At 40.3% G+C, this 15,504-nt stretch overlaps 1 protein-coding gene across 1 annotated transcript in view; it reads right to left on the bottom strand.

The window, feature by feature from the left end:
• Window positions 1-653: 653 nt before the first annotated feature.
• The window catches only part of PUM3 (pumilio RNA binding family member 3), a 36,870-nt gene continuing 22,019 nt past the window's right edge, over window positions 654-15,504 (bottom strand). Inside the window, exons 14-18 of the mRNA XM_065406478.1 lie at window positions 12,259-12,401; window positions 10,851-11,073; window positions 8,875-8,962; window positions 6,532-6,622; window positions 654-907 (exon numbers count right to left, since the gene is read on the bottom strand). Coding sequence (XP_065262550.1) covers window positions 778-907; window positions 6,532-6,622; window positions 8,875-8,962; window positions 10,851-11,073; window positions 12,259-12,401 — 675 coding nt within the window. The 3' untranslated portion in view covers window positions 654-777. The remainder of the gene's footprint in view (window positions 908-6,531; window positions 6,623-8,874; window positions 8,963-10,850; window positions 11,074-12,258; window positions 12,402-15,504) is intronic.

Below are 15,504 nucleotides of genomic sequence, written 5' to 3'. Positions count from 1 at the left end.
AAATTAAATGTGCTCATTAAATTCATTTTTGTTTCCACTAAAAGGAGGAGACAAACAGAAAATTCCATTTGCTGAACACCTCAAATGTTAAGCTAAAAAAGCCTATGCTTAGTGGAGGAGTGAAGAAAAAGCATCTTGCCGGTAAGAAATCTGCATAACCCATTACAAATAACTATTGACCCCTTTCAGATCTATTTGCAAAGCCAAAGCAATTTTTGAGAGCTACTATCAGGAGCTCTCTAACTGTGCACGTCACATCCATCTCTGTTCAACAGGACAGGGCAGGATTTTGGTTTGTTTTGTTTTTTTAAAAACAAGGCCAGACAGATGGAGATGATCATTATTAAGAACGGATGGATTTGTCCAGTAAATAAGACTATCTCCAGAAGATGTGTTTCAGTTTATACAGTAATTAGGTGATCACTTTTAAAAGAAGTATATATAATTATTAGCAGTATAAATCGATTTTATACAAGATAATGGGAAAAACAAGCAGAGATTTAAATTTTGAGCTAGATGTTCAGATGTCTTGATAAGCTGTTATTAGTCTGCCGGAGCTTAAAATCCCCTGATGATGGATTCAGTGTCATTCAGGTTCTGAAACTAGAGACAACTGGATTTATGAGCAGAACAGCCAAATCATTTTAAAAACAGTTTAATTTACAAATACACTTTTACAAAGGATATTACAAAAATAATCAAACACTGTGCAAAACCTCCACTGACTTGTATTTGGTTACAATGATAGGAAACTGGTCTTTCTGAACCTCATTTAAATTAGGAAGTTAACGTCTCTAGCAGAGCCTCTATTCCTTTTACATTTTTATTGCATTTCAATTGCGGAATGAGGCTTTTTAGTCCTCCTTTGACTTTATTTGCCACTTCTTGATCTGTGCTTCGGAGAAGGCTACAAGAAAGGGGGAGAAAACATTATATTTCAAAGGTCAACGTTTAGGTCAAACAAAAATAATGTCAGACAGTATAAATAAAATCATTAATTATTTAAAAAGAAACCCACTTCAGGCCAGACACACACAAAAATATGTCAGCAATTCCACCAGGCAAACACAGCAGATGATGGCATAGCTCTATAGTGGATCTAGTAGTCTCTACTCGATGCTCTGGGATTCCTATACTTCAGGACCATAGAACTTTACCTGGAAAGCCAGCTTCCTTGCTGAAAAGTAGCATTATTTCAGCAGTGATAAGGATGTATAACTAATAGGAATAGGATGAAATGAAGAAAGAAAACATTTAGGATGATCATCAGGAAAAAAGCTTCCCAGCAGTGAGGTTAGTCTACAGAACCTTTTCACCTAGGTAAGCAGCAGTAGGATGCCCTGTTGCTTAGGACTTTACACTATGAGGAACAAACATCCATTGGCAGGGAGATGGCCTGAATGACAACAGATCTTTAACATCTCCAACTTCTATGGTTTTTACCATGAACTTGCGATTAGCCAACTATAACCTCTTGTTAATTTGTTAGATTCTTAACAAGGATAAATAGTCCAAGCTGCATGGAATGTGAAAAGAGGAATTAATATAGCTTGTTTATATACATATCTGTCTTCTCCCTATGACCTAAAATCCCGCCGAGGCTGACGGTACAAGAGGCAGGAAGCCATGCCACATCCAATAAAGAGCAGGTCTATTTTCAGCTACACTATTCTGAGATGTAATTCTTTGACTATGGACTTATAAGTCCTACTGGGAATTTCTGTTAAGCTTTTAGTTATAACTAGAAGTTCTCTTACAATCTAAGGAGGAGCTTTGTTTCTTTAAAAAAAAAAAAACCAACAAAGATATAGGTCATATTCATATGGCCTATCTACAAGCAACACAAACTAGTAAGGAGCAAGAGAAGCAAGATACTGACAAAAACATGCCAAGTATGTAGAAAATTAACATTCTATAGGGTGAATAGCAAGGAGAAACTGGTATGGTTTACCATTTGGGACAAAGAGCATATTACAGTGTAATCCACTCTGGACTGCTTCTTATAAATTTCTAATTAAAAGTTGTATTTATCAACTGTTTATATGAGCCAAGTTTTGTATAGCAGTGTGCAAGCTTTTTGAATTAAACACACTGAAAAGGAATTTCTGGTCCCCATATTGTTTAAAGAGAATAATTGCTGAATATTTGCAATTATGTATTCCAAAGGGGCAAAATATATGTTGTCCTCTGACTCATAAGACCTCTTACTGGCATAAAAAGCTATGTGTTTTGTCTATACAATATACAGGAATTCTAAAAGCTATGCCTTTAATTCTTGACATCATTTGTTGATGCACATTTTTTTCATGATCTCTCAATACTGGATATAATCCTTATGGCCAGGTTATTAGGCATTCAAATACCATGGCGCCGGTAGAAGTACAAGAACTTAAAGAGAATAGTATCATTCATGTAGTGGTTCCACATAATTTTAATTCTGAGTGAGTTGCCGATAGGAAGTTGCACTCTATGTGCACAAGTGAACTGGATTCTGATCTTACGCTAGCTGAACACTCGCATAGCTCCACTTACACTTCAATGGAGCTATGCCTAATTTACACCAGTCTGCGATCAGAACCAGGAGACCTCTGATTCTCCATTATAAAATCCAGTTCATCAAGAGTGACAAAAATATCGGAAGTGTTCAGCACATGCTATGGTGATTAACAGAATGCACATTTGACGCACAAAATAGGGCAGCAATTTAAGCTTCTATAAATATCAAAGCCAAGACCTTCAAGTGAATTGGATTGGTAAAGCAGAGATTTAGATAGGCATGTGAATAGATGCTTCTATAAACCAACAAAAAATGAACAAAAATCAACTTCTACAGGCAGAAAGGCACTTTTAAAACAGGAACAAACAGAAGACAGATAAAATCCTACAGCCATTTGGGCTCCCTTACTGGCAAAAGAAGAAATTGACAGAAATATCAGGGGCACCTTTTATATATACACATCTTTGTTTTGTTTTTTGTATTTCAATACATTTTAAATATTTTATATAAAAAATTTTTTGCAGTCATTACCCGTATCTGATTAAGGTACTTTTGAGCTCAGCAGTGCTGTATAATTTAGGCAGCATCTTTAGACTAAAAGCACGCAATTAAGCATGGATAAGATTAATTATTGCACATTACGGAAGTTAAATGAGTGCCACACAAAATGGCGAGAAAAAAGCAGCTTGTTAAGTTGCTCTGAGCATCCTACAACAACAACAACAACAAAAATAAAAATGTATGAGGAGCTGATAAAAACCTGAAAGTTGTAATTTATTAATTAACAAACGAATAAATGTGAAGCACTTGAAAGAATTCCTATCTACAAGGATTAATTTGTGATGAAAGCCTAGAAATTCTAGTACAAGAGGAAACTACATACTTATAACCAGTGTGCATGTGTGTCCCTCTCCTTTGGGGAGGGGTTAGATTTTAGTATTGCTGAAAGATGTTGGATTGGCAATCTTGGAAAATGAATTCCTCTCTGTAGCCACAGAGCAGCAGTAATCCAGGCTTCCCAAACAACTTTCTTCAATCATGACCCAAATTACCAGCTCTTGGGGTAGGTAAGGTCTCCCCTTCACATTCTGTCCTTGATCTCTCCACTGAGATTACTACCAAGCATGTCACAGTTAGCACTAACTGTTGTGAGGTTTGAGGGGTGGACGCTTGTCTACTAGGAAATTAACTGAAACTACAAACTGTCAGGGCACCAATCAATGTTTCAATCACTACTGACCTGAACTGGTGACCCAGCAATTAAAAGGTCCCATATCCATTACAAATCCTGTGATTTGTCCAGTTTCTCTTAACACTAGTGACAAGGCATGGTCATTTTCCGGGAGAATTCAGAGAAGGAAATGTGGCAGTCTACAAATTATTAAATCAAAGTGAATTATGTATATTTGACGGAACACATGTACAGTCATATGATTTTAGACACCGTACCTATAAAAGGTACAGTTTTGTTTTTTTTTAAATCAAAAAGTCAATGTGACTACCACACTCTACAACAGTGATATCTGAATCATCATTAAGGCTACGATTTTGTTGCAGAAGTCACGGAATCCGTGACTTCCAAACAGGGCCGGCTCCAGCTGTTTTGCCGCCCCAAGCGGCGAAGCGGAGGGGGAAAAAGATAAAGCCGGCGGCAGCTCTATCGCGCTGCTTCATTCTTCGGCGGCAAGTCCTTCACTCCGAGAGGGACTGAGGGACCGAGGGACCCGCCGCTGAATTCCCGCTGAAGACCCGGACGTGCCGCCCCTTTCCATTGGCCGCCCCAAGCACCTGCTTCCTTTGCTGGTGCCTGGAGCCGGCCCTGCTTCCAAAGACCTCCGTGACTTTAGCCCTAGTGGCTGGGAGCTGCAGGGTCCCACTGCCTCCCGCAGTGGCAGGGAGCCGTGAGGTACCCCCGTCGCCTGAGGAAGAGAGCCCCCAACCTCCGAGCCGCCATGGGCAGCGGGGGCACCCCCGCAGCTCCCCATCCGGGCAGGGGCACCCCCGCAGCTGCCACGTGGGAAGGGGGGACAGGGGCACCTGGAGCTCCCAAACATCCAGCCCCTTGCCATTTTCTCATGGATATTTTTAATAAAAAGTCAGGGACAGGTCACGGGCTTCCATGAATTTTTCTTTATTGCCCGTGACCTGTCCGTGACTTTTACTAAAAATATCCATGAGAAAATCTTAGCCTTAATCATTAAAAGGTGAAGGGTGAAGATAGAAATTAATTTCTTGAATGCTCTAATGTGTAGGATCAAAATAATTCAATAGAGGGTACATATATAAAGAAAACTGCCAATGGCACCAGGGATGAGTTAATCTTTTAAACAAATCTCAAAGCCCTAAGTTAAGGACAAATGTTAAGTAACAACATACTGTCAATGTACAAATCATTCTACACAAATCCTACTGAATATCTGTGTGCAGGATTAGAGAATTTAAAGGAATTAAATGTGCTCATCAAACATTAGGGGTCTGTTTATAAAAGCTAAGGAAAAAAGATGTGAAAACTCTCTTTGTAAGTCAAACAATTTTATCACAATGCAGAGTTTACTAAATTCATTTGTACGCAAACAGTATGTTACACTACCAATTCCCATCAACAGCAACCCTACTGAAGTTTGCAAAACAGAATTAAAACTGAACTTGGATCACAATAATCACATTTTATCACTTAAATGGTTTCTAATTATCTACAGAATCAGTCTGAGCATCAGACTATCCTTACCCTACAGCAATAGGAATTAGAGTTGTAAAGCAAAGAGACAAGAGATTCAATTAAAAGATTTTATTTTTTTTAAATTTACAAAGGATATGTTGTCTACTTACGAGTTACCAGGTGTGTTTGACTCAGTTCTGTCAGATACTTATGAAAAGCTAATTAGGTAATTTGTTATCTCTGCTGAACTGAGGGTTTTGAAACTTCACAGATTAGATGTTTAAGGTTTATTAAGCCACCAATTTCCAGATTTCCCTGATGTCACACTGAAAGTTTCTATTACAAAGTGAAACTGACACCTATTTACTAAATGCCAACAAATGTATTAATAAGCAAAGTAGGATGCTTGGTGTGATAGTCTCATCCTGGGGAGGTGAGGAAGACAGTGAGCTTTATGGCTCATGACTTTATTACAGAGAGCAGGTTGGCACATAATACACTTCTGCATGGCTTACTCTAAGAACCACCCCTCCAGCCCAGGAAGTACAACACAAACATATCTCCAATACCTCAGGAAAGGCCTTGAGAGACAGCCTGTACAACAGACAAACTGAATAACATTTTACAGAAGATGCCCGAATACCTGTTTGCTACCTTTGAATACAGGTACATACAAGAACAAAACATATTTAGTATATACTGGCATATTGTTTCAGGATTTTCATACATGTGGTAGGGACACTGGTGGGCACAGAGTTAGAAATAAATAAGTTTTTCAATCTCTAGAAGGCTTTTTCAGCACAGAGCTATTTCATAGCAGTACCAAAGCCTGAGCTCAGGGAACTAATAGGTTTGGTCTGTGCTTGCATGTGCCAAGTGTTATTCTCTACAGCAGTTGTGGGCAACACACGGCCCATCAGGGTAATTGGCGGGCCGCGAGACAGTGTTTACATTGACCGTCCGCAGGCACGGCCGTCTGCAGGTCCCAGTGGCCGCGGTTCGCCGTTCCTGGCCAATGGGAGCTGCGGGAAGTAGCGCGGGCCACAGAGACGTGCTGGTCGCCACTTCCCACAGTTCTCATTGACCGGGAACGGCGAACCGTGGCCACTGGGAGCTGCGGGCCACCGTGCCTGCGGACGGTCAATGTAAACACTGTCTTGCAGCCTGCCAGTGGATTACCCTGATGGGCCGCGTGCAGCCTGCGGGATGCAGGTTGCCCGCCACTGCTCTACAGCCTGCTTGTAAACACCACAATTAAAAGCAAGTACGTAAGTGCATGAAAACTGACTTATTTTGGTTGAAAACTTGAATGCCATTCTCTGTATAAGAATTAAACAATGGTACCCAATTAGAAACAGACACATGTCTTACATACCAACAAAGAATCATGGCACCTCGATTTACTTCTGCCCAGGACTTCATATTCTTAAGGCTGACACATTCCACCAACGTTCTTGCAAAACATCCTATTAGAGGGGAAAAAAGAGCAAGGCAAAATTACGCAACGTGGCCTATTCAAAAGTCTTCTGTAACAGTGATTTAATCAAACATTTTAATCCACTCTATATTTAGAAGCTCTTGCTTACTCTCAAAATAATTGACTATTCAATACAGTCAATACCTTTGCAAACGTGAGACTAATTCTAAGCAATGTGCAGAACTAATTAGACAGTAGCAACACTGAATTTTATGAAAACTCACTGGTATAAAGACAGACACACATTTGTTTCTTTCTACTATTTCATTGTTTAACAGAGTACCAACAGGTATTCATGTTTAAAAGCATGTTTCCACACTGAAAAGGAACTTGGTAAATGATGCCTTGCTACTGAAAAGATCTGCCTCCTGGGTGCATTCAATCATCGTCACTTACTTACATGACCAAAACAAGCCCATCAAGTTTTGCGCCTGTTATCCCTGCTATCAGCATGGCTAAGAGTAAGACGGTTCTACCCCTTCTCATGCATTGCCAACAGAATTATTTAAATTTATTCCAATTACAGGCCTTCAGTTGCCTCTGTTCAATCCCACTGGAGCAATAGAGTTTACACACGTGTCCCCGAGGGCACAACTGGTCCTGCAAAACCATTGCTACTGGTGATGTGTAAGAAGGGAAGAGCGCAGTGTGACTTTCAGATCCCAAGGCTGAGTTTGCACAAGTGGCCTTTAGAAAAACATTTAACTTGTAACATTATCAAATTTGATTTTGAAACTGAGAAACTATAAACACTGAATTCCATTTTAAAGTCACTTTACAGAGTAGAACTGCACATTAAGGACTGATCAACTACCAATTATGTAAATTAGGCTGGTAGATAAAAGATATTCAGACAAAATTCCCCCTTTTGAATGTGACAAAAAGTTCTAATTCAGTACTAATAAGGAATTAAAACTGTGCCAACCTAAACTCTGACAGGGAACAGTAGATATCAGAACTATAGCGAGACTCCAAAAAAAAGTATTAAACATAGACCAATATAATTAATGCACAAAAAAAGCCTAGTAACGTCCACTCCATATACACCTGAACTCCTATCTCAGCTTTTATATCAGCATTAGAAGCAGGCATCTGGTAAAAACTGTGAGCCCATACTAATAGGGATTTCTATGTATTGCCCGTGAAAGAAAACTGTAGCAGGGGTTGAACAAAGTTGCATGAAAATTGTCGCAAATAAGACAATTAAACATTGCAAAAAAAATTTGAGCTGTCAGTAGGACAATTGTTTCACAGCAACTTTCGAAATTTGTTTTAGTTCTGCATTGGTTTGCAGACTGGAACCTGAGAGCTTGTGTGCACATTTTTTCTCTCTCTCAATCCTTCCATAGGAAAATTTAGTCAAAACCAATAAATTTCCACCTGTTCCATGAAGTAACATATTTCCTCCAAAATATTCCAACTAGCTCCAATAAAAAACAGGCACACTACATAATCTGTTTTCCAAAGTTGCATTCGAGATACCTAGTGGTGCCAGGCTCACAGTAAAAAAAAATAAAAATACATACAAGTTTTGCATAAAAAGATTAATTTTACTAAGATGGTAGAAAGACATCTTAGGCTAGGTTGAAAAAAATCCACAGGGTGCTAGATTTTGTTGCTCTGTAACAAAATGCTGAATTAATTTTTTAAAGATTACATTCCGGATGACAACATCTGTGCCATAAAATAGCAGAGATGTCCTATGTTTGAGGTGAAATTTTATAATGAAAGTGGTAATCCAGCAGCAGTAACAAATACACTCTAGTAATTACAGGTCTGCTTAGCTGGTGATCACAATATTCATAAACTGGAATAAAACATCAAATCTTTTAATTAGAAAGATGCCATCTTCAATCTTGTCTACGTTTTTAAATGCTAGATACCTTTAACATGCTAAAATTTATTAAGTAAAATGGCAAAGGAATAGAATACACTCTTGATACCAGCAAAGCACATTTGGGATCTTATGTTTCTAAAAAACAGGTCAACCTCCTCTGATGGAAAAAGTGAGCTTAGCTTCCATCACTTCATTCATACAGCATCTCACAACTGCACAGAGACAAAATACTTTTTATGAACATCTAAAGTACATGTAAACCATGTATTGCCTATTCGCCACCTTTTATATATTCCGATACATCTAAAAATCTACACAACAATCTTTTGTTTGAATTTACAAAATGAGTTTAATTATGCTGAGAGCTGACAGATGGTCTATTAAAGATGAATTTCCCAGCCTACCTTCTCTTCCATTATCTCTCATTTTTTCATCTTGCTCTATTAACCATTTCAGAACCAGATGGCCTGCTGGATGCTCTGCGATGTGAAGCTTTAAACAAATCAATGAGTAACTGTTAGACTCAGGAGTCTTTCACATATGTATTGGTGTGTTTATACTTGAAACGCAAAGTACATTGTCAGATGATTTTATAAAAAACATTCCAACTTGCTCTTCCCCCCCACACATCATATTGTGGTATTTGATCATTATTAACGATGAGCAAATATCAAAACAGCTGAGAATGCAAGTGTTTGGATGCTTATTCAAACATTAACTTACGGAGGTGCAACCCATTCCTCATTTCAGACTCTCAGTGCACAGACTACATCCTCTGCTCCTCACTAGCCAACCCTTTCCCCTGGCCCGCAAACACACCTTCAGCTTCCCATTAACACATAAGTGTAGTTTCCTGGTCTAGCTGCCTCTATGCAAGTCTGTGGCTCTTCCAAATTTTCACCAGCTGACACGCACTGAAGAATGGCTTATATGGAAATCCAGAGCTTGTTGGAATATATAAGAGGTCCATGTGGAATCTAGCACAGATTGGTCATAAAATGGTGGAAGTGGGGGTCATGTGCAAAGAGAAGGATATCAGAGATATGGGCGGTGAGAGAAATCACAACTAGAAAAGGTAAGACAGTGAGGTGCTTTGGTGGCAGTCTGGACATCATAGGGCAAGGAACACTGGTGGTCCTGAACTTGTATAAGTTGGTTCTAGTTCAGCTTGGAACAGACAGGAGGTTTAAAACAGCTCTTATTTTATAAAGAACTATATTTCACTTCCATCCCTAGTCATTAAACCAACTTGCTGTCTCCATCTTCAGCAGAATCTTGCAAGTGATCTAGTATCTCACAGCTCATATGCACTGAATCATAGACATGTACAGCTGGAAGGGACATCAAGAGCTCACCTAGTCCAGCTCCCTGTGCTGAGCCATTCAATGTGTATGCAAAAACACGGGAAGATAGAGGGGTGGTTTTCGCTAGGGTACCATGAATACATGGACGACATGCAGCTTTACATCTCAAAACTGGAGAAAGCAGTATCTTTGCTTTCCCAAAATCAGGCTAACTTGGGGAACGGGGTGAGAGCAATTTGGCTGAAACTTCATTCAAGTAAGACAGAGGGAATGAGGACTGTAAATGCTTGCCCAATCACACAGTATGGTGAGGATGCCATTTGCATTGTGACTGAAGGGTCTATCGAGAGGGTTGCGTGTTGTGACTGAGGGGTTTATCAATAAAGCTTGTAATCTTGGGATACTTCTAGATCCCAGCTCTTCCTGGAGTCCCACAGGGTTGTGGAAACCACACATGCATGTCTGAAGGCACAGTTTGACTTTAGCTTACTGATGAAGTTAGCAATATTACAATAAACTGCTATAGGAATCCAACCTTCTTTCCTTGTCAGAAAGTTAAGAAGTTGGATCTTGGTGCCCCTTCCCTGTGTGCAGGTGTGTGCTTATTTAGTAGCTCACGCCTACTGAACACCCTCATATCAAGAAAATATCTTCATTGTGAGCAGCAATTCTTTATAGTCTCATTTAACTGCTACCACTACAACTCCTGAGAGATTCTGTATAATATACATTTCTGCCACCCACAAAAAGTGTAAATCCACTGTCATAGAAAGACTTTTTACACACTAGTCTGGCAGATTCAAGACCACAAAGAACTAAGTACCCAATTCGGAGAGATTAATTAAATGCTTAGTTAAGCCATCATTATTTCAAATGCAGTTACAATATATAAATACACAAGACATGGCCAGAAAATGCAACAGAAAGTGCAGATTCCCATTAATAGGGAAAGTTTCAGAGTGCAGCCAGTAAAGCATGCATTAGGTAACTGTAGTAAATCTTATTTAAATGATTCAATGGAAACAAATTCACAGCAATATCTCTACTGCTTGCCCTGTGTTAGATGCATTACCTACCTGCCCATCTTTGCCACCTGGAACCAGCTCCTCTGCTGCCAAACTAGCAATTGCATTCATGGCAGGCTGGACATCACCAAGAGCAGATCCTAAAATATCAGCCACCAACACGCACGTAGTTTTGTCCATCACCACTTCTTGGGCATGTTCTTGCAGATAACCTAACAAGGCCGGGGAAATGGCTTCTAAAAGTTCGCAACGGCGGACATCTGAATCTTTTTTACTGGTGAAATAGTATACACATACGGTGGTCTAATTATTGCAGAAAACTTGTTTTGTATAAAAGATCATGTAAAAATAAATTCAATCCATGTTTGCTATTTAGACAGATGATGTCCTCATTAAAAGGTCAAATTAAAACACAGTCCCTTTTCTGTATTCCACAGCAAATCAGGTTTAATACGGTCTTTGGATAACCATCAGAAGTTTTAAAAATAGCCAGAATGAGAAAAGTATCCAATCAGGTGACACTGTAGTCTTTAACTTCAAGGTGATTGCCAATGTGCCATACACACTAATTCCACCCTTTCATTTTAATTCTTATTTGTCCTGCCATTATCATCTCAAAGCTCTGACACAGACTGTGTAAAACTGTTCACAGATCCTTTTGAAATTGCCGTCTCTTCAGTATTTAATAAACATCAGTAACAGTTAAACTAGCAGAATGGGAAAATAAATATCCATCAAAATCCCACAGTTTATCTTGGGCCTGCCAGACTGGTTTATTATGGTCTCAGATAAGGAATCACTTAAAGAAGGGCTGCTTATGCACGAAGGAGAAATATAGATAAGTGAGCAATGCATTAATTATTCAAGAAAAACTCAGTTCAGCTTTTTAAACAATTATCTAAATTAGACCATATGGGGGGCTGAATTAGAACTAAAATCTTCCATTTTTACTGCTAGATTTCAAGTTTACTCTTGTACAACTTAGAACACCAATAATGAATATCCAAAAAAAAAAAAAAGGCTTTAAATCTGTTCTGAGACTTAAACAAGTTTAGCAATGGGTAAAATCTGTCCTCTCCTTTTTACAGCTGAAATACTATTGCAACCCAAATACAGTCATTATGTGCATATATTAGGTATATATCTATGCAGAAATCACATCACAACTGTTACCATTTCTGTCAGATAGCTGACATATTTATTTGATTTTGGTGTTTTGATTTGTATATAGGTTTATAGAGTGAGAAGAAATAAAACGTTATAGAAACTGCAAAATATTAACTCTCAGCAAAATTAATGACATTATTTGGAAACCAAGAATTGTGGTAACTGATCTCCATAAAGAAACTGTCACTGTCATTAAACCAAAACCAATGACTAGGCGTCCTGTTCAAAAAGCTGGAGTAGGGAAAACATGTGTGGACTGTTTCAGCCTGCCAGTTATGCATTTCTTAGTTACCTGTAAGCATTTCCATCTCCCTGTTGCAGAATTTTGACGATCTCTGGTAAGAAATGTGCAGGATCCCTTGGACTTAGCAAGTACAACAGGACCTTCCTTCCATATTTGTTGTTTATAATATCAGGCAAAGAACCACTTATCTCCTGTAAATATACACAAACATCAATAACACACTGCTGGAAGAATACTTTTCAGCAACAAGCCTGGGCTGAATATGTTCAGACTGAAAGCTGGGGAAAACCGAGATGGGTGCCATAATTTATAGTTACATAATCCAATTCAAAACCCTAAGTAGTGTATAACGTCTAGGTGGGTTTGTCAATGTATGGTGCTGAATGAGACCAAGTTTTGATATTCAGTTTTTGTTTGTAAAATGCTTTGATATCCTTGGATGGAAGATACAATAGAAGTACAAATTATTATTTGCATTACCATAGTGTTCAGACATCCTGAAATCAGGGCCCCATTATGTGAGGTGCTGTACAAACACATAGTAAGAGACAGACTTCGCCCCAAAGAAGTTACAATCCAAACAGACAAAAGATGGAAGGGAACATATTATCACAGCACCCAAGTATAGCCAACACTGCATGAGTAATCAGGTGTGATTATCAACCAATTGTACATCTGTGCAGCAGCCAGCACACAGAGGACAGTTGAGGATGGGGAAGAAGACAAAGAAGTTATCCTGAATTCAGCTAGGCAGAGAACATCCAGCAGCAATAATTAATTGTAAGTAACAAAGTAAGCCACATTTCTGCTGGGAGGATAACCATTATCACTTGTAGTTTACTGAAGCATTAGCAACAAATGCAGCGGGCATTTCCTAGGGATTAATGGCTGGCTAGGAAAAATCATTACATAAACAAGAAAGCCGGTGCCCAACGCAAGTTGGCAATATGATTTTGCCTTCTGAGTGCAGGACACTGCAGTGCTGGAGAATTAATACCTTGTACGTTAGCCAAAGAATTTTCAAAAACTGGTACAGCAGACTTATGGTAAATATTAATGCACATTTCAGTTATATTTTCTGAAACAAAAGGGATGGTGTTATGGAGCTCTGGGCAATTTCAGTATATTTTACAGTCCATACTGTTTGTTAAGTAACCCTTCTGCTTTTTAAAATCCCTTGTTTCCACCAAGGAAATCCTTCCAACAACAGCTGGTAAAAGATGAAGTGAACAATTGAACCAGTACCTCTTCACCCTTTATCTCCCAAAAAACATGCTAATAAAGATTATGCTGGGGGTGGGGGAGGTGGGGGGGAGTGACTGGGCAGAAGACAGCAAGGCTCTTGTTATTACATAAAAAGATGAAGAAAATGCACAAAATCAGGTAAAATTTTGTTTAGTGGAAAAATGTGCACATTTTACAATCCAGTTGTGGATTTTGAAGAACTGAAACCTACCAGAGGCCAAGACTGGAGTTTGGGGTGACCTATGGTAAGCTTTTTCACATGCGTGTAGTTCCTTTACTGTTTTTATGTTTTCTCTGTAATGCTTCTACCTTAGGAATAAATTTATTTGCTTAGAAGGAGCTGTGTGGTAACCTATACTTGTGGGCAACACTGGTCATAGCCCTCAGAGAGAAAGCAAACCACAGGCACTGGCCTTTTTAGGCAGTCTGGCTAGCTGGAGATATCATAATGTAAGGCAGGGAGCTGTGCAGCATATGGTCAGGAGGAGTACAACACGCATCACCACTCAAGAGAGGTGATAACTGGTATCTGAAAGTATAAAGTTGGTTGCCCTTGGTGGGCCATGGAGCAGGAATACAGGTGCACTTGCCCTGAAACTGTAATATTCTTTAGCCAATTTTAAATTTGACTTTTACATGTCAAACCTCATTGCCTACTCTCTGGTATATAGGGCCATCTCTCTAATAGCCATTGGTCTTCATTTTTAATCAGAAGAGCTGATTTTTAGTCCTAACTGATAATCTGACATTTCTATTTCCTTCTTTTCTTACTTTGTTCTGCTAGCTTGACCTACTAAGTCGATACTTCAAGCTCTTGGGCATTATCTCGGATTAATATTTTGATCACCTGAACCAAAAATCTTTGAATTTTCTTGTTAAAAAAAAACAAAAAAACACAACCCACCACCTATACCTTTCCCAGGCATTTGGCCAGGTTTCTTCAACTTCTCTTGGCAGTTTAATACAAATCTCTGCCACTTTGAGAAATCCAAATTTAACGTTATTTTTCAATTTGCACTACATTTCTACCAAAGACAATCTTCATTACAATAGAATGTTGCGCAGTAAGAAACTACATCGGGGTGGGCAAACTTTTTAGCCCGAAGGCCACATCTGCGTGGGGAAATTGCATGCAGGGCCATGAATGTAGGGCTGGGGCAGGGGGATGGGGTGTGGGAGGGAAGGAGTATGGGGTGTAGGAGGGAGTGTGGTGTGCAGGAAGGGGCTCAGGGCAGGGGGTTGGGGTGCAGGAGGGCTGTGGGGTGTGGCAGGGGGCTCAGGCCAATGGTTCGGGGTGCAGGAGGGGTGCGGCAGGGGGCTCAGGGCAATGGTTCGGGGTGCAGGAGGGGGATCAGGGCAGTGGTTCGGGGTGCAGAAGGGGTGCAGCAGGGGGTTGGGGTGCGGGGTGGCAGGAGGGGTTTCGGGTGCAGGCTCCGCTTACCTGAAGTGGCTCTGGGGTGGCAGCGGCGCCGCTAAGGCAGGCTCCCTGCCTGCCCTGGCCTCGCGCTGCTCCCGGAAGCAGCCGACACCATGTTCCTGCGGCCCCTGGGCGGGTGGCAAAGAGTGCTCTGCGTGCTGCCCTCACCTGTGGGTTCCACACCCAAAACTCCCATTGGCCGGGAACGGGGAACCGCGGCCAATGGGAGCTTCGGGTATGGAACCCACAGGTGAGGGCAGCACGCGGAGCCCTCTGCCCCCCCTCCTCCCCCAGGGGCCGCAGGGATGTGATGCCGGCCGCTTCCGGGAGCGGCGCGGCGCCACGGGGGGGCAATCCCACGGGCCGGATCCAAAGCCCTGAGGGGCCGGATTCGGCCCGCAAGCTGTAGTTTGCCCACCCCTGAACTACATAGTGCTCGGGTGTAATCCTTAGATGGGTCAAATGAAATATCTGTTCTACGAGTCTAGCACTGAAGAAACTTAGTTGAACTAGTGAGAGCTCTCAAAGTCATCTATTACTTGCAGTCTATTTTGAAGAATTTCAGTTAAGAGAAAATCCAGAATTTTGTAAAGTCAATAAATGAAATTAAGTTCAATATACTTTAAATTTCT

Source organism: Emys orbicularis, chromosome 6 (assembly GCF_028017835.1).
Source record: "Emys orbicularis isolate rEmyOrb1 chromosome 6, rEmyOrb1.hap1, whole genome shotgun sequence".
NCBI lineage: Eukaryota > Metazoa > Chordata > Testudines > Emydidae > Emys > Emys orbicularis.
This window is presented reverse-complemented; position numbering and strand designations above follow the sequence as displayed.